This window comes from Xenopus laevis, chromosome 3S (assembly GCF_017654675.1).
Source record: "Xenopus laevis strain J_2021 chromosome 3S, Xenopus_laevis_v10.1, whole genome shotgun sequence".
In the NCBI taxonomy this organism is placed as follows: domain Eukaryota; kingdom Metazoa; phylum Chordata; class Amphibia; order Anura; family Pipidae; genus Xenopus; species Xenopus laevis.
In genome coordinates, this window is record NC_054376.1 from 4,563,428 (window position 1) to 4,581,972 (window position 18,545).

The 18,545-nt window shown below is 41.6% G+C and overlaps 1 protein-coding gene across 1 annotated transcript in view; it reads left to right on the plus strand.

Annotated features, from left to right (window-relative positions):
- Window positions 1-534: 534 nt before the first annotated feature.
- The window catches only part of trim24.S (tripartite motif containing 24 S homeolog), a gene marked incomplete at its 3' end in the record, with an annotated part of 55,632 nt that continues 37,621 nt past the window's right edge, over window positions 535-18,545 (plus strand). Inside the window, 1 exon segment of the mRNA NM_001094825.1 lies at window positions 535-986. Within this exon segment, the coding sequence (NP_001088294.1) occupies window positions 689-986 (298 nt within the window).

An 18,545-nucleotide genomic window follows, 5' to 3' on the forward strand; every position in this document is an offset into this window, starting at 1 on the left:
ATGCTGAGTCTAATATACAGGCTAGAGGTCAGGGCAGGCAGAAGCTGAGTCTAATATACAGGCTAGAGGTCAGGGCAGGCAGAAGCTGAGTCTAATATACAGACTAGAGGTCAGGGCAGGCAGAAGCTGAGTGTAATTTACAGGCTAGAGAGTAATATGTCAGGAAAGAAGCCAAATCCCTCACATCAGCCAATGAGCAGGCAGCAAACTTTCAGAACGCTTGCTGCCGATTGGTTGATACTCCTGACTATACTTGGCGCATTTAAATCGTTCCCACTCGAGGAGAAATTGGAGAATATAAAATGTACATCAACAAACTATTCTCCGTTTTCTCTCGGTCTGGAGCGTGGCCCTAACTCCGCCCAATCTGCTTCCCGGCCACCCTCGCTTTCCATTGGCAGAAAAGGGTGTAGGCGTGGCAACATAAGGTCCACAGCTCTGGGTCAGAGAGGGAGGAAGTGACAGTAGGGGGCGCGTCTGGTTGAAGCCGCCAGTGCGCATGCTCGGCAGGGGAGCCGCTGTTGCTGACAGAGGGAGGATTTTTGGGAGTGGGCGTATCTATTGAAGAGCGCTGAGAGTGGGCGTGTCTGTTTTTGGCGGTGGGAGCGCGCATGCTCAGTACCATTGGCTGAGAGTGGAGAGCTGAGGCGACCGGAGCGGCGGGGAGGAGTATCGGGACTTTTCACTGATGGAGGGGCCTGTGGACAAAGAGGCTCCGGCCCTCACACAACCGCCTGCCCCGCTCTCCTCTCCTAGTGCCGAGAATGAGGCGGAGAGCCGGCAGGGCCCGGAGGAGAGGAGCGGAGAGAGGGCCGCGCTCAATTCACTGGAGACGTGTGGTTTGTGCCGGACTCACATCCAGAGCCGCAGCCCCCGACTTCTCCCCTGTCTCCACTCCCTGTGTCAGCGCTGCCTTCCCCCGCCCGAGAGATTCCTGAGTGTCTCCGACCCGCGGCCCCCCGACCCCTCGGCCGCCCCCCTGCAAGGTGAGTCCTGCTCTTATTTCCCCGCAATTAGTGGCCCCTGATCTCTCCTCACTTTCTGACCCCGCTGTAAACTCTCCTCTAGGCACAGTCTGTGCACCACCTGCCCCCCAATACTGCCCCTGTAAATACCCACATCTGCACCCCCTATATAGCCTCTGCCCCCCAATACTGCCCCTGTAAATACCCACATCTGCACCCCCTATATAGCCTCTGCCCCCCAATACTGCCCCTGTAAATACCCACATCTGCACCCCCTATATATCCTCTGCCCCCCAATACTGCCCCTGTAAATACCCACATCTGCACCCCTATATATCCTCTGCCCCCCAATACTGCCCCTGTAAATACCCACATCTGCACCCCCAATACTGCACCCCCTATATACCCCCACCTGCACCCCTATATACCTCTGCCCCCAATACTGCACCCCAATATACTCACACTTGCACCCCTATATACTTACATCTGCACCCCTATATACCGTCTGCCCCCAATACTGCACCCCCTATATACTCACATCTGCACCCCCTAAATACTCACACCTGCACCCCTATATGCTCACATCTGCACCCCCTATATACCCTCTGCCTGACACATCTGCACCCCTATATACCCTCTGCCTGAGGTATATCTGCACATTGCACCCTGTATATCCTCTGCCTGGAGAGTCAATGCGTTGGCAACTGATCCCCTGAATGTGACTGGGGCAAATCCGCACATGAAACTTTATGCCACTTGCATTCGGCACCTGATCCCTGTGGATCTTCTTCATGTGTCCGTGTAAACTCCGTTGGTTCCACATGTTCCCCCTTTCCTGGAAACCTTTACACTAAATCCCCTACACGTCTGTATGTTCCTCCTGCCTGGGAATCCTCTAATATCCTCCTGCACCCGGTACCTTCTAGTAACCCCCTATTTAGTCGCTGACACGTATATCTTATACCCTCCTCTATGCACGTGTAGCTTATACCCCCTCTATACACCCACAGTCCTGATAAACTCTGAGTGTATGTCAGAACCCCGTGTGTGTGTGAGAGCTTTTGTGCTGAGTGCATGTAGCACGGGGAGCTGTGTAACCCTAAATACATATATATATATATACCTACGTATGTCATTTCTCCATGTGACTCCTCATGCCCCTTTTCACTTGCCTTGTCTGTTTAATTCTCCATGTATCCTTCTGTTTGTGTATGTTATCCACCCACTTAGATTGTAAGCTCTGCTGGGCAGGTACCTCCTTCCTCTTGTCTCGTAACACTCCGCTCTTTGTCTTGAAGGTAACTGTATCTTGTAATTTACTGTTGTATTGGTCCTGTTTATTCTCTTAATTCAACAGAGAACTCTGAGTATCACTCGTGTATTATAAGGGATAATGTACCCCCTACTGTAAATGATAAGGATATTAGAAGTCACTGAGGGGTTGTTCTGTGACCATATAAAGGCACAAGGCTGCAGGCTGAGTTATACAGGGAACTCTGAGTATCACTCATGTATTATAAGGGATAATGTACCCCCTACTGTAAATGATAAGGATATTAGAAGTCACTGAGGGGTTGTTCTGTGACCATATAAAGGCACAAGGCTGCAGGCTGAGTTATACAGGGAACTCTGAGTATCACTCATGTATTATAAGGGATAATGTACCCCCTACTGTAAATGATAAGGATATTAGAAGTCACTGAGGGGTTGTTCTGTGACCATATAAAGGCACAAGGCTGCAGGCTGAGTTATACAGGGAACTCTGAGTATCACTCATGTATTATAAGGGATAATGTACCCCCTACTGTAAATGATAAGGATATTAGAAGTCACTGAGGGGTTGTTCTGTGACCATATAAAGACACAAGGCTGCAGGCTGAGTTATACAGGGAACTCTGAGTATCACTCATGTATTATAAGGGATAATGTACCCCCTACTGTAAATGATAAGGATATTAGAAGTCACTGAGGGGTTGTTCTGTGACCATATAAAGGCACAACCTGCCCCGGCCCGCCATTCCCTCTATTTATAGACCCGCGCCTGTCCCACTGTGACATCACAAAATCAGGGCAGCGTCTATAAATTTAGGTGATTGAAGCCGGCAGTGATAAGTCATGGACGGGGAGAGCATTTGTGACACACAGATTTTGTACAGCCCGACCTGCGAGTTTTGGGCCGGCCAACTCATCACTATGATCCATCCCTTTGATTGGCTCCTGATACAATGGCCCCTAGTGTGTGTGACTGTGACAGGGCCCTTAGATTGTAAGCTCCACTGTGTCAGTGACTGATGATAATTACTGTACAGTGCTCCAGTCCGACCCTGATTTTTTGGGCCAAAAAGTGCCAGTAGCGAGATTGTCTGGTGAATGACAGGGACCTTTTGCAACATTGTGTAAATAAAGTAACAATCAGGAGCTGATCAAATGCTGATTTCAAAAGCAACTGTTGCAAATAACTTTAAAAATAATATTTTTAATCTACATTGAAAACTTCCTTAGAATTGTGTTTTTCTTTTTATTAGACAAATGTTTATTTTTCTCAAGGGTTGCCTCTCGCTTTCAGGTGCCGTTTTGGAGGTTCGGGGGAATTTTACGTGTTGAGTTGTGCAGAGTTGCTTTGCAACAAGTGCCTTCCCATCCACGTGTGTGTGTGTGTGTGTGTGTATGCTCTGCGTGTGTGTGTCGTCTGCACGTGCGTTTGTTTGTGTGCCTAATATCACACGGGGAGGGGGGGGGGATAATCCCATTAAACAAACCCTCCCCGAACAGCCAGATTCTGATCTCGCACAAACCCCGTCGGCTGGTGATGTGTTTAAGCGCAGCGTCTAGTGCATTTTGTTGTGCATCTGTTCATGGAGTGTTTAGATTCATGGCCGCGTGACGGGGTGTAATTAGTATCGCACGGCACATGTTTGTTGATCTTGTCTCCTGCATATAGGGCCGGCTCTGTGAAATTTCTCTAAATTGTTATCCTTTATACGGAGATAAAGTCTAAAGCTGAACTGTTTGCAAATATTCTCATTCATCCAGGTCATGGTATATCTGTAGAAATAAGTTAAAGGGATACTGTCATGGGAAAAACATTTTTTTCAAAAAGAACCAGTTAATAGTGCTGCTCCAGCAGAATTCTGCACTGAAATCCATTTCTCAAAAGAGCAAACAGATTTTTTTATATTCAATTTTGAAATCTGACATGGGGCTAGACATTTTGTCAATTCCCCAGCTGCCCCCAGTCATGTGACTTGTGCCTGCACTTTAGGAGAGAAATGCTTTCTGGCAGGCTGCTGTTTTTCCTTCTCAATGTAACTGAATGTATCTCAGTAGGACATGGGTTTTTACTATTGAGTGTTGTTCTTAGATCTACCAGGCAGCTGTTATCTTGTGTTAGGGAGCTGCTATCTGGTTACCTTCCCATTGTTCTTTTGTTTGGCTGCTGGGGGGAAAAGGGAGGGGGTGATATCACTCCAACTTGCAGTACAGCAGTAAAGAGTGATTGAAGTTTTTAGAGCACAAGTCACATGACTTGGGGCAGCTGGGAAATTGACAATATGTCTAGCCCCATGTCAGATTTCAAAATTGAATATAAAAAAATCTGTTTGCTCTTTTGAGAAATGGATTTCAGTGCAGAATTCTGCTGGAGCAGCACTATTAACTGATTCATTTTGAAATTTTTTTCCCATGACAGTATCCCTTTAAATCAACCGGACTTGCTGTGTTTTCTCCTTGAAGACGTTGCACCAGTCATCGGCTTTCTCAATTCAGAACAACTTGTAAATAGGATCTTTCTTCGGGAATAAATCCTCTGGATGTGAAAGATAAACCACTGGTATTTTTGGACTGTTTGGTAAGAGTCGGAGAGGGTGGATAGCTGGAAATACAGGAAACCTACCCACACAGACCAGTACCTGCTGTTTGACTCTCACCATCCACTAGATCAGAAGTCCCCAACCTTTTTTGGACCGGTGCAATAAAATGTTCTTTGTTTGCAAGGGGCAGGGGTCGGCAGCAAGTTTGGACACGCTGCTTCCAGTTTGGGTGCACCTCGTTTTTCTGGGCTGGGCTCTGCGGCACAGTGCATGTGTGTCTGCGTTTGAGGACCCCTGCACTAGATCACAAACTGGGGGTCATCAAAACTCTACATCACAGAGAAGACCAGATCCACCACCAGCACAGAGGCTACGGTGAAAGAGATGGAACATCTCAGAGGGGCCCTGAAAACATGTGGGTATCCAGATTTGGCCTTTGTGAAAACTGGTGGAAAGAGAAGCAATAACACCAAGACTACAGGTGAAGGTGGAAAACAGGACAAGAGAAAGAACTTGGTCCTCCCATATATGTAGCTGGGGTGTCGGAAAAACTAGTAGCAACTAGTTCACCCAAAAGACCCAACCCCATAGCACAAGAAGAGTAACATTGTGTTGATTTCAGTAGCAACAGTTACTTCTGAAATCAGCATTTGCCCAACTCCTCCTGATTGTTCGTTTATTTACACAATGTTGCAAAAGTCTGAGTTCTCTTTGGAAGCCCAGAGCAATGACCATTCACTAGACAATCCCACTACTGGCCCTTTTTGGGCCAAACATTTGGGTCGGACTGAAGCACTGTCCGGAAATTATACATGGGCCCCATTACAGTCACACACACTAGGGGCCATTCCATATATGTGGTATACTTGGTCCTCCCATATATGTAGCTGGGGTGTCGGAAAAACTAGTAGCAACTAGTTCACCCAAAAGACCCAACCCCATAGCACAAGAAGAGTAACATTGTGTTGATTTCAGTAGCAACAGTTACTTCTGAAATCAGCATTTGCCCAACTCCTCCTGATTGTTCGTTTATTTACACAATGTTGCAAAAGTCTGAGTTCTCTTTGGAAGCCCAGAGCAATGACCATTCACTAGACAATCCCACTACTGGCCCTTTTTGGGCCAAACATTTGGGTCGGACTGAAGCACTGTCCGGAAATTATACATGGGCCCCATTACAGTCACACACACTAGGGGCCATTCCATCATTAGCCAATCAAAGGGGTGTCTCATAGTGATGAGTGGGCTGGTTCGAAACTCGTGGGACCCGCGTGTCTGGCTGGCTTCTGCACAAAATCTTTGGATCACCAGTGGGTCCGGTTAAGCTCTTCTCGTCCTCTCCCTGCCAGTGACTTAGCACTGCCAGCTTCTGGCGCCTACATTTGTAAACGCCCACTTTTGTGATGTCACAGTGGGGCAGGCGCAGGTCCATATATGATCACAAAACCCCGCAGTGACTTCTAATATCCTTATCATTTACAGTAGGGGGTACATTATCCCTTATAATACATGAGTGATACTCAGAGTTCCCTGTATAACTCAGCCTGCAGCCTTGTGCCTTTATATGGTCACAGAACAACCCCTCAGTGACTTATAATATCCTTATCATTTACAGTAGGGGGTACATTATCCCTTATAAAACATGAGTGATACTCAGAGTTCCCTGTATAACTCAGCCTGCAGCCTTGTGCCTTTATATAGTCACAGAACAACCCCTCAGTGACTTCTAATATCCTTATCGTTTACAGTAGGGGGTACATTATCCCTTATAATACATGAGTGATACTCAGAGTTCCCTGTATAACTCAGCCTGCAGCCTTGTGCCTTTATATGGTCACAGAACAACCCCTCAGTGACTTCTAATATCCTTATCATTTACAGTAGGGGGTACATTATCCCTTATAATACATGAGTGATACTCAGAGTTCCCTTATAACTCGGCCTGCAGCCTTGTGTCTTTATATGGTCACAGAACAACCCCTCAGTGACTTCTAATATCCTTATCATTTACAGTAGGGGGTACATTATCCCTTATAATGCACGAGTGATACTCAGAGTTCCCTGTATAACTCAGCCTGCAGCCTCGTGCCTTTATATGGTCACAGAACAACCCCTCAGTGACTTCTAATATCCTTATCATTTACAGTAGGGGGTACATTATCCCTTATAATACATGAGTGATACTCAGAGTTCCCTGTATAACTCAGTCTGCAGCCTTGTGTCTTTATATGGTCACAGAACAACCCCTCAGTGACTTCTAATATCCTTATCATTTACAGTAGGGGGCATATTATCCCTTATAATACATGAGTGATACTCAGAGTTCCCTGTATAACTCAGTCTGCAGCCTTGTGTCTTTATATGGTCACAGAACAACCCCTCAGTGACTTCTAATATCCTTATCATTTACAGTAGGGGGTACATTATCCCTTATAATACATGAGTGATACTCAGAGTTCCCTGTATAACTCAGCCTGCAGCCTTGTGCCTTTATATGGTCACAGAACAACCCCTCAGTGACTTCTAATATCCTTATCATTTACAGCAGTTTAAATAGAGGCGGGGGGTGCGACATATTTTGTCTCCCACATACAATGCTGTTTTGGCACCTCTCCCTGTAAGGTTTAATAACATCTCAAAGCTGACGAAAGATCCTATTTACAAGTTGACTATGAAGATTTTTTATTTTTTTTTTAATTACTTATATTGGATATTTACAAGTTGTTTAGAATTGAGAAAGCCAGTTTGATGAAAAAAACGCAGCAAGTCCAGTTGATTTGACTCATTTCTATAGATAAAGCTAAACTGGTTAGAAATGTTGTATTTAATATACAGGTATGGGACCCGGGACCACAATGCTCAGGACCTGGGGCTTTCCGGATAACGGAATTGGAATCTTCATCCCTTACGTCTACTAGAGAATCATTTAAACATAAAATAAACCCAATAGGCTGGTTCTAAATACCCTGATCCAATAAGGATTAATTATATCTTCGTCTGGATCATGTACAAGGTAATTCAAAGCTTTCCTTATAACGGGATAATAGATCCCATACCTGTACTGCACTTACCATACCAATGGGGGTCACTGACCCCAGCAGCAACTAATACAGCTTTATTGTTGTGGTTGCTTTTTATGCCTTATCTTTCAATTTTGGTGCCTCTCCTTTTCATCTTCCAGTCTCCTTAAATCCTCTGCTTGGTTGTTAGGCTGAATTGGACCCTAGCAACCAGATAGCCGCTGAAATTCCAAACTAGAGAACACTTCCTAACCCAAGTGTATTTTTTAGTTGTGATATTGTGTGTTGGTGCCATCTCTGTTTATTTCGCCTGGCCATTTGCTTTCAGAAAGAGCAAGCATTTTAGGATGGAACTGCTTTGTGACAGATTATTCTTTCTCCTACTCAATGTAACTGAAGGAGTCACAGTGAGACCTGGATTTTACTATAGAGTGCTTTTCTTATATCTACCAGGGAGTTCTCTGGTTACCTGCTGATGGGCTGCTGGGGGATGAGGGGGAGGGGTAATATCACTCCAACTTTCAGTAAAGAGTGACTGAAGTTTTTTTTCCAGAGCACAAGTCACATGACTGAGGGCACCTGGGAGACTGACAATATGTCTAGCCCCATGTCAGATTTCAAAATTAAACATAAAAAAAAATCTGTTTGCTCTTTTGAAAAACGGATTTCAGTGCAGAAGTCTGCTGGAGCAGCACTATTAACTGATGTGTTTTGGAAAAAAAAAAATGTTTTTCCATGACAGTATCCCTTTAATGATAATAATGATGGGATAGAAGAGATAAAGAGCTGCAAGCGGGAGATGCAGTTGTGTTGCATGGTTCTGCAGTATGGCTCATCTCTCCTGATTTATCTCACGCCACCTTGTGCTGCCCCTTAATGTAGTACAGATCCAATCTAATCTACCAGGTAAGCGCAGTAATCAAGGCAATGTAATTTGCTTTTCACTCCAGAGACATTTTATCTCCAGGAGATATTGTGTATTCTAGTGCTAGGCCTATGAAGCTCAGAAGCTTATACAGTTTTATTTGGACCCCTTGCACCAAATCTGCTGCCTTCAGGTACAGGCGGGATCTGATATCCAGAATGCTCGGGACCTGGGATAAGGGATCTTTCTGTAATTTTGGATACCCAAACATTAAGTCTACAAAAAAATAATTTAACTCTTAAATAAACCCAATAAACTGGTTTTTGCCTCCAATAAGGATTAATTATATCTTAAACTGGCCCAAGAAGACGGATTAATTAGATCTTAAGATGGCCATAGACGCAAAGATCTCATCGTACGAATCGAGGATGTGCAGATACATTAACAGATATGGGACCTTTTATTTGAACGCTTAATGATCCAGGAGCTCCAAAATACAAAAATGCCATTTGCCATAGCATATTTGTTAAAGGGCATTTACAGTCTAAAATAGAATAAGTCTAGAAATGCTGTATTTTGTATACTAAATATAAACATGAACTTTCTGCACCACAAGCCTAATCAAACAAATAATTTATGCTTTCAAAGTTGGCTACAGGGGGTCACCATCTTGTAACTTTGTTAAACATTTTTGCAAGACTAAGACTGTGCACATGCTCAGTGTGGTCTGGGCTGCTTAGGGATCGTCATAAACAAAGCTGCTTGAGTTCTGCATGGCTGGGAAGTAAGGCGGGGGCTCGCCCTGCTGTTCATAAGTATGATTGTTTCCCTGTAGAGCAGTTAGGGACCGTCTGACAATTCCTATCCACAGCAGTAAATGAAGGGAGGATTTCACTGCATGCAGTCAGGTTTCTTATAAAAACAGTACACATTTTTTAATTAAAGTCTATTGGAGATAGGTTTCTGTTTCATTAAAGAAAGTAAAAATTGGATTTTATTTTTTTGCCTTTACATGCCCTTTAAGCAATTAATTAAAAAAAAAAAAAAAATTTCTTTCCAGTAACAAGGAATTACCTTGTACTTGATCATTACGCTGCCATAAAGACATGTAGGTGGCAAAAACAATCCTGCTGGGTATATAGTCATTTAGTTTTTCTCCAGTTGCCTTAAAGGAACAGTAGCACCAAAAAAATGTAAGTGGTTTGAAGCAGTGATAATATAGTCAGATAGGCAATACTTGCAGAGATATCATCATTAGTCGTCAGAAATCTTCTAACCCGTCCGATCGATGAAGCGTCCGATCGCCATTGTACAAAAAAATGTTGGGATGATCCACACGAGACGAGAATTATACGAACCTTTGTTTCCTACGACCTCATCTTTGCGTCTATGGCCAGCTTTAGAGTTTGAATGAATCCCAACTGAATCTTTGATTTGTTGTATCTTCTACATTAGAGATAAATCACATGTTTATGGCAGGGGTGGACACCATGTTGAAAAAAAAAAAAATCCTTGAGAAAGACCTGAGTGGTACAAGTTTAGTTTTTGGGCTCTTTTCGGTAGGTGATTGATATTTGGATAAAGAGAGAAACAATTGGACATCAATCGCTGTCTGGAAGATCAACTATAAGGGGAGAAGATTTTAACTAACTCCCAACTTTGTCAGGCCATTGCAACAAGTTAAGCCTGAGAGCAAAACATGAGACGCTGCAAGTAGTCTCAAAGGACTCCAGAATATCTTCATGAGATTGGCATGTTGCTTTCACTGTCAAAGCAAATGAGTGTGCCGTTAGTAAGAGGCTGCACAAATTAAGATCTTCCTTGGGAGGAAACATTTATTGAGGAACTGGGGTCTCCATCCTTTTTTACCTGTGAGCAACAGAAGAATTAATAATGTTCCTGGGGGTGCCAAATAAGTTCTTTGAATGGCTATTTGGTAGCCCCCTATGTAGACTGGCATCCTACAAAAGGCTCTATTTGGCAATACACCTGGTTTTTGTGCAACTAAAAGTTGCCCCAAGCCTGGAATTCTAAAATAAGCACCTGCTTTAAGGCCACTGAGAGCAGCATGTTGTTCACGAGCCACTGGTTGGGGATCACTGGTCTAGAAAGAACATCGGACCAAGACTAAGAACATTTTGAACAATGTGCTGTGGACAGATGGGGCCAAATCTGCCATAAACGTGTAGATTTACCTTCACATTGGTCGAACGATCGTTCGTTGCCATCTCCCGACCTGTCGCTAACCATTCAGATCAAATAAAGTAGTAAAAGAACAGATCAGACGATGTTCTGCCCCTGACAGAAATCGTATGAAAGTTATGTCCGACAAAAGCTGGTGACCGTCTCCCACTGATTGGCAATACATGCCCAGATATTATTGGTAGCCAACAGAAATGTTCTAATCTGTCCGATCGTCTGAACGACCAATTGCCATGGCAGAAAAAATGTCTGGACACTCCATACACGGCCCGAAAATCACACAATATGGAGATTCGTATGATCAAATCTTTGCGTCTATGGCCAGCTTAAAGGGATACTGTCATGGGGGGAAAAAATTTTTTTTTCAAAATGAATCCATTAATAGCGCTTCTCCACCAGAATTCTGCACTGAAATCCATTTCTCAAAAGAGCAAACAGATTTTTTTATATTCAATTTTGAAATCTGACATGGGGCTAGACATTTTGTCAATTTCCCAGCTGCCCCTGGTCATGTGACTTGTGCCTGCACTTTAGGAGAGAAATGCTTTTTGGCAGGCTGCTGTTTTTCCTTTTCAATGTAACAGAATGTGTCTCAGCGAGACACGGGTTTTTACTATTGAGTGTTGTTCTTAGATCTACCAGGCAGCTGTTATCTTGTGTTAGGGAGCTGCTATCTGGTTACCTTCCCATTGTTCTTTTGTTTGGCTGCTGGGGGGAAAAGGGAGGGGGTGATATCACTCCAACTTGCAGTACAGCAGTAAAGAGTGATTGAAGTTTATCAGAGCACAAGTCACATGACTTGGGGCAGCTGGGAAATTGACAATATGTCTAGCCCCATGTCAGATTTCAAAATTGAATATAAAAAGATCTGTTTGCTCTTTTGAGAAATGGATTTCAGTGCAGAATTCTGCTGGAGCAGCACTATTAACTGATTCATTTTGAAAAAAATGTTTTTTCCCATGACAGTATCCCTTTAAGACAGAAGACATGTTTGGTGGAAATCCACCAGTAGAACCTGTTGCCAACTGTAAAGCACAGTGTGGACATGTTATGGTTCTTTAATGCTTTGCAGCGTCCAAGCACCATTAATCATGCCAGAGGGTTTTGAGGGTAATGTCAGACCATCTCACAGTCAGACTATTGAAGCCCAAATGAAAATGAACCCTGTTAAATCCCTCGAAATTCGACTGGGGAATAGAATCAGCTAGGGAATTTGTGCAAATTTATGCGCTGGCGAATAGTCGAATGGGGGAATTATCAAGCGATCGAATATTCGATCGAATGCCTTTTTATTCGATCAAAAACTTAGAAAAATGATTTTTAAAAGAGACAGTACTTCGACTATCGAATGGGCGAATAGTCGCAGCGTTTTTTCGCTCGATCTATTGGAATCACTTCTAAAAGGAGCACAAAAAACTCCTCGAATTTCGAGGTTTTTTTCCCTCTATTCATTCACCCGAGCTTAGTGAATGTGCCCCTATGTGTCAAAGTAAATTTTTCTTTTGTTTTTGTTAGTATGTATTGGGCGGACAACCCCACAGTTATTAAAATCTAAGAATCGGCACCTTTATCATCACGTCCAGACTCCCTCACCAGTTTATCAATGGTGGACACTTCACATCAGCCTTGTGCACATTCATATAGTCATATGCTCTTATCTGACTTTACTCTTTTATCTTTGGTTGTTCAGTTGCAGGCCTCTTGACCCCCCCATGGTGGGCCTCTAATGCAAACATTGGAAAGGCTCCAGATGCTTTCACAAAAGTTTACTGCACTTTAGAATGTCCTGGAGCTTTTCTAAAAAAAAACATTTCAAAAATTTCAATACCAACTGCCATGTGGATGTCAAGTGAGTTGGTTTCAGGTCTTTAGATGCCTCATATTTCTTGTTTTGGAGGTAATTTTAGCTATTTCCATTTTTTTTTTGATGAAAGTGCTATTCTAAGCAGCTTTGTCATTTACATTCACTATTTATTTTCTTTTTATTCCAAGATATTAAGGGATACAAGTGCTGTTAATATGAATGAATTTTGTTCCAACAGCGCCACCTGCTGGTCAGTTTCTGACCAGTCTGACCACCAAGTAGTCAAGGAAGTTGTCAGGAGAAAGAAAGAGGCTGTTCTGATGTTCTTCTGCTTAGGAAAATAATTAGAAACCTTTCTCAAATCTTTCCTAAGCAGAAGAACATCAGAGCAGCCTCTTTCTTCTCCTGACAACTTCCTTGACTACTTGGTGGTCAGACTGGTCAGAAACTGACCAGCAGGTGGCGCTGTTGGAACAAAATTCATTCACATTAACAGCACTTGTATCCCTTAATATCTTGGAATAAAAAGAAAATAAATAGTGAATGTAAATTGCTATTCTAAGCAGCTTTGTCATTTACATTCATTATTTATTTTCTTTTTATTCCAAGATATTAAGGAATACATGTGCTGTTAATATGAATGAATTTTGTTCCAACAGCGCCACCTGCTGGTTAGTTTCTGATCAGTCTGACCACCAAGTAGTCAAGGAAGTTGTCAGGAGAAAGAAAGAGGCTGCTCTGATGTTCTTCTGCTTAGGAAAACAATTAGAAACCTTTCTCAAATCTTTCCTAAGCAGAAAAACATTTGGCCCAGATGGTCGATAACTTTACAATCATGAAAAATTTTTGATGGACTATTTCCAATTTCTTCCTGGCAACACGGTGGTAAAATAAAACGCAGATGGTCAAGACTCTCTCAAGTGAATCACCTGTCCTACAGCAATAGCTTCCACTGACCATTTCTAAAAAAAAAAAATACAGATAACAGGAAATTTCTCAAAAAGTGTATAAAAAAAACAACGTAGTGAATAAACTTCAGCCTTACATCTGTAACAAGCCGAGCTGAATAAAACTCAATAAAATGTATGAATTGGTGAAGCTTGAGAGCACTTTCTCCTTATCGACCCACCTCCAGGAAGGTGGTTTATTAAAATAAGCATCACCATTTACCCACGAAACTTCAAGCACTCTATAAATATATTCCCTCAAAGGATAAGTAAACCTTTAAAATAAGTGAATGTAAAATTGATGAGAGTGTTATTCTAAGAAAGAGGCTGCTCTGATGTTCTTCTGCTTAGGAAAGATTTGAGGAAGGTTTCTAATTTTATTCCTAAGCAGAAGAACATCAGAGCAGCCTCTTTCTTTCTCCTGACAACTTCCTTGACTACTTGGTGGTCAGACTGGTCAGAAACTGACCAGCAGGTGGCGCTGTTGGAACAAAATTTATTCATAATTATTAACAGTACATGTATCCCTTAATATCTTGGAATAAAAAGAAAATAATGAATGTAAATGACAAAAGTGCTTAGAATAACACTTTCATCGATTTTACATTGAATTGTTTTAAAGGTTTACTTATCCTTTAAGGACTGGAGCCCAAAACTGCCCCCATACTCCAGGTGAGGCCTTACCTGGGACCTAAAAACAAGCAAAATTATGTTTTCATCCCTTGAGTTAATGCCTTTTTTTATGCAAGACAGAACTTTATTTGCTTTAGTGGTCACAGAATGACACTGCCTGGAATTAGACAACTTGTTATCCACAAAAATCCCCAGATGTGTCTCAATTAAGGAAACTCCCAACACACTGCCAGATGAAAAGGGTGTATGAAAAATGGTAGGGAATAAAAGGTCCGTGAGCAGATTTCCAACATATTTTTCCAGCACCATAACCGCTCCATTCCAGTACTGCTCTATGGTATTAACAACTGCTCCATCTACTTCAGCCATGTTGAAATGACTATGAATGTCCAAACCTGCGGATATCCATTATTTATTTAAGAGTGAAGAACTTCCACATTAAATCTGGATGGAATTTTAGAAAGTGACTCTTATTGACGACTACCTCAATTCTCCTGTCCGATTTTGCCCCAAAAAAATGTTGAAGCTTTTTAAATGGGCATCAACTGCGTTGTTGGAGAACTGGGTGCAGTGAATTTTAAAACATAACCCCTTGGCCACTTTTAGAAATTGAAATGGCAGTTGACAATATCTTGAAAGAGGCTTCAGGCGTTCATGGGGCCCCAAATATGCACTAAAAAAAATCTTTATTGGTTTATATTTAATAATGAACGTATCCTTGGGGCCTTATGCATTTCATGCCCTTGAGGTACTTAGTCGTGGGCTGGGAGTTGATTTGGTTCTGTTGACCATATTTTATTGTAGCTTATATGTATGGCTGCCATGTTGATTCCTAAACATTATAAGGGTGTAACTTTCTGTAAGCACAAAGCATTGGAATGATTTGCTGCTTCCATATCTTTTAAAGGATAAGTAAACCTTTAAAATAAGTGAGTGTTGAATTGATGAGTGTTATTCTAAGCACTTTTGTCATTTACATTCATTATTTATTTTATTTTTGTTCCAAGATATTAAGGGATACATGTGCTGTTAATATGAATTTATTTTGTTCCAACAGCGCCACCTGCTGGTCAGTTTCTGATCAGTCTGACCACCAAGTAGTCAAGGAAGTTGTCAGGAGAAAGAAAGAGGCTGATGTTCTTCTGCTTAGGAAAGATGTGAGAAAGGTTTCTAATTGTTTTCCTAAGCAGAAGAACATCAGAGCAGCCTCTTTCTTTCTCCTGACAACTTCCTTGACTACTTGGTGGTCAGACTGATCAGAAACTGACCAGCAGGTGGCGCTGTTGGAACAAATTCATTGATATTAACAGCACATGTATCCCTTAATATCTTGGAATAAAAAGAAAATAAATAATGAATGTAAAATTCAAAAGGGCTTAGAATAGCACTTGCATCAATTTTACTTTCACTTCTTTTAAAGGTTTACTTATCCTAAACGATAAGTAAACCTTTAAAATAAGTGAATGTAGACTTGATGAGAGTGCTATTCTAAGCCCTTTTGAATTTTACATTCATTATTTATTTTCTTTTTATGCCAAGATATTAAGGGATACATGTGCTGTTAATATCAATGAATTTTGTTCCAACAGCCCCACCTGCTGGTCAGTTTCTGACCAGTCTGACCACCAAGTAGTCAAGGAAGTTGTCAGGAGAAAGAAAGAGGCTGCTCTGATGTTCTTCTGCTTAGGAAAGATTTGAGAAAGGTTTCTAATTGTTTTCCTAAGCAGAAGAACATCAGAGCAGCCTCTTTCTTTCTCCTGACAACTTCCTTGACTACTTGGTGGTCAGACTGGTCAGAAACTGACCAGCAGGTGGCGCTGTTGGAACAAAATTCATTCATATTAACAGCACATGTATCCCTTAATCTCTTGGAATAAAAAGATAAATAAATAATGAATGTAAATGACAAAAGTGCTTAGAATAACACTCTCATCAATTTTACATTCACTTGTTTTAAAGGTTTACTTATCCTTTAACTCTCAAATTTTAATTTTAACCATCTTAATATTCATCATTTTTAGAGCATGTCTATTTCAGTGAAACTTTGTGGTTGGATCCCTCAACCACCATCCGCCATGAAACCATCTCCATTGGAATGGAAACCTTGCTTTCAACTGCCTGTTTTGATTTCGCGGTTGACGGCTAAAACAGTTCTAAATTAAGTTTTTATTGCCTACACTGAATGAAAAAAACCTATGAAATGGACATGGACTGGCTGCCAAAAACTTTACATCTCGGCTAATTCCTTGGGGTTTTTATTTCCCCCCGAAATTCTCCCTTGCTCTGTAGAGCCTTCAAACAAGATTAATACAATGCAGTTTTTTTTTGTGGCCTTTAGTAATTTACTCTTTCATTTCGCTAAACTTTATTGCTAAATTTAAAATTTTCATCATTTTAATTTTTTTTTTTTTTAAATCCTGAAAAGATTGAGAGATAATTGTTGCACATTCCACCTAAACTGAGTGGGGGGGGATGTTTTTAAGCTTTTGGTTGCTCTTCCCCTTTCAGAATGGTTTAACCTAAGCTGAAAGACGTTCTGGCTGGATTTTTTTAGCTCAATCCAGTGGAAACCAGTTTGAGGCAGTTCCCAGAGGCGACGGCCCAGTGTGCTAATAAAAAGGAGATTTTGTTGGAGATTGATCTCACAAGCCACGTTGGTCGTGTTTAATCATTGTGAGAGCAGAGAGAAGCGAAAATTAAGTTTCCCCTTGAATTTCTATCCAGCAGGGGAAAAAAAACCTCCTATAGCCTCGTTACTGGGAAGCGGAGGCTTTATTTAACATTTTATATTTTTAGGCATACCTTGCAAATTGTTTAATAAAATTATAAAGGGCAAATTTAATCTATTTCTTTTTCTTCTCTAAATCTCCATATTTGGTTCTGAAATGTGAATTTAAGAAAAACAAAAAACATGTATTTCTTTTGTTTTCATCGGTATATTAAAAGACTAAAATAATAATTTTTGTCTTCTATCCCTATGTCTCACATGACATGATTTTATTTGAAGATGTTCTTTGTATGGCCTTCCATAATACATTTTAAGGTCCTTAACACCATCCTATGTGAAGTACGATATTGAAACTACTTACACAGGCCACACCCATGAGGAGCTGCACTTAGAAACCACTTACACAGCCCATGTACCCGCCCATCCACTTACACAGGCTACACCCACCCATGAGGAACAGCACATAGAAACCACTTAAACAGGCCACACTTGCCCATGGGGAGCAGCAGAGAGAAACCACTTACACAGGCCACACCCATGAGGAGCAGCACATAGAAACCACTTATGCAGGCAATACCCACCCATGAGGAGCAGCTCATTGGTACTATTTACTAAATGTGCCATGTGATATTAATGCATTATTTTAAGTTTTAAAAAACCCTATATAGGAACACATTTATATAACTTTGTGCTGCTTGTAATAAACCACTTGTTACAGCTCCAGACTTATATACTGTGTATCCTGTGCATGAATGGCTGCCCCCATGGCTACACAGCAGCTTGTTTATATAAACTATAGTAGTACTTATGTGTTATCTACTGTGTATCCTATGCTTGAATGGCTGCCCCCATGGCTACACAGCAATTTGTTTATATAAACTATAATAGTACTTATCTGTTATATACTGTGTATCCTGTGCTTGAATGGCTGCCCCCATGGCTACACAGCAGCTTGTTTATATAAACTATAGTAGTACTTATCTGTTATCTACTGTGTATCCTATGCTTGAATGGCTGCCCCCATGGCTACACAGCAATTTGTTTATATAAACTATAGTAGTACTTATCTGTTATCTACTGTGTATCCTGTGCTTGAATGGCTGCCCCCATGGCTACACAGCAGCTTGTTTATAGAAACTATAGTAGTACTTATCTATCTACTGTGTATCCTGTGCTTGAATGGCTGCCCCCATGGCTACACAGCAGCTTGTTTATATAAACTATAGTAGTACTTATCCATTATCTACTGTGTATCCTGTGCATGAATGGCTGCCCCCATGGCTACACATCAGCTTGTTTATATAAACTACAGTAGTACTTATCTGTTATCTACTGTGTATCCTGTGCTTAAATGGCTGCCCCCATGGCTACACAGCAGCTTGTTTATATAAACTATAGTAGTACTTATCTGTTATCTACTGTGTATCCTGTGCTTGAATGGCTGCCCCCATGGCTACACAGCAGCTTGTTTATATAAACTATAGTAGTACTTATCTGTTATCTACTGTGTATCCTGTGCTTGAATGGCTGCCCCCATGGCTACACAGCAGCTTGTTTATATAAACTATAGTA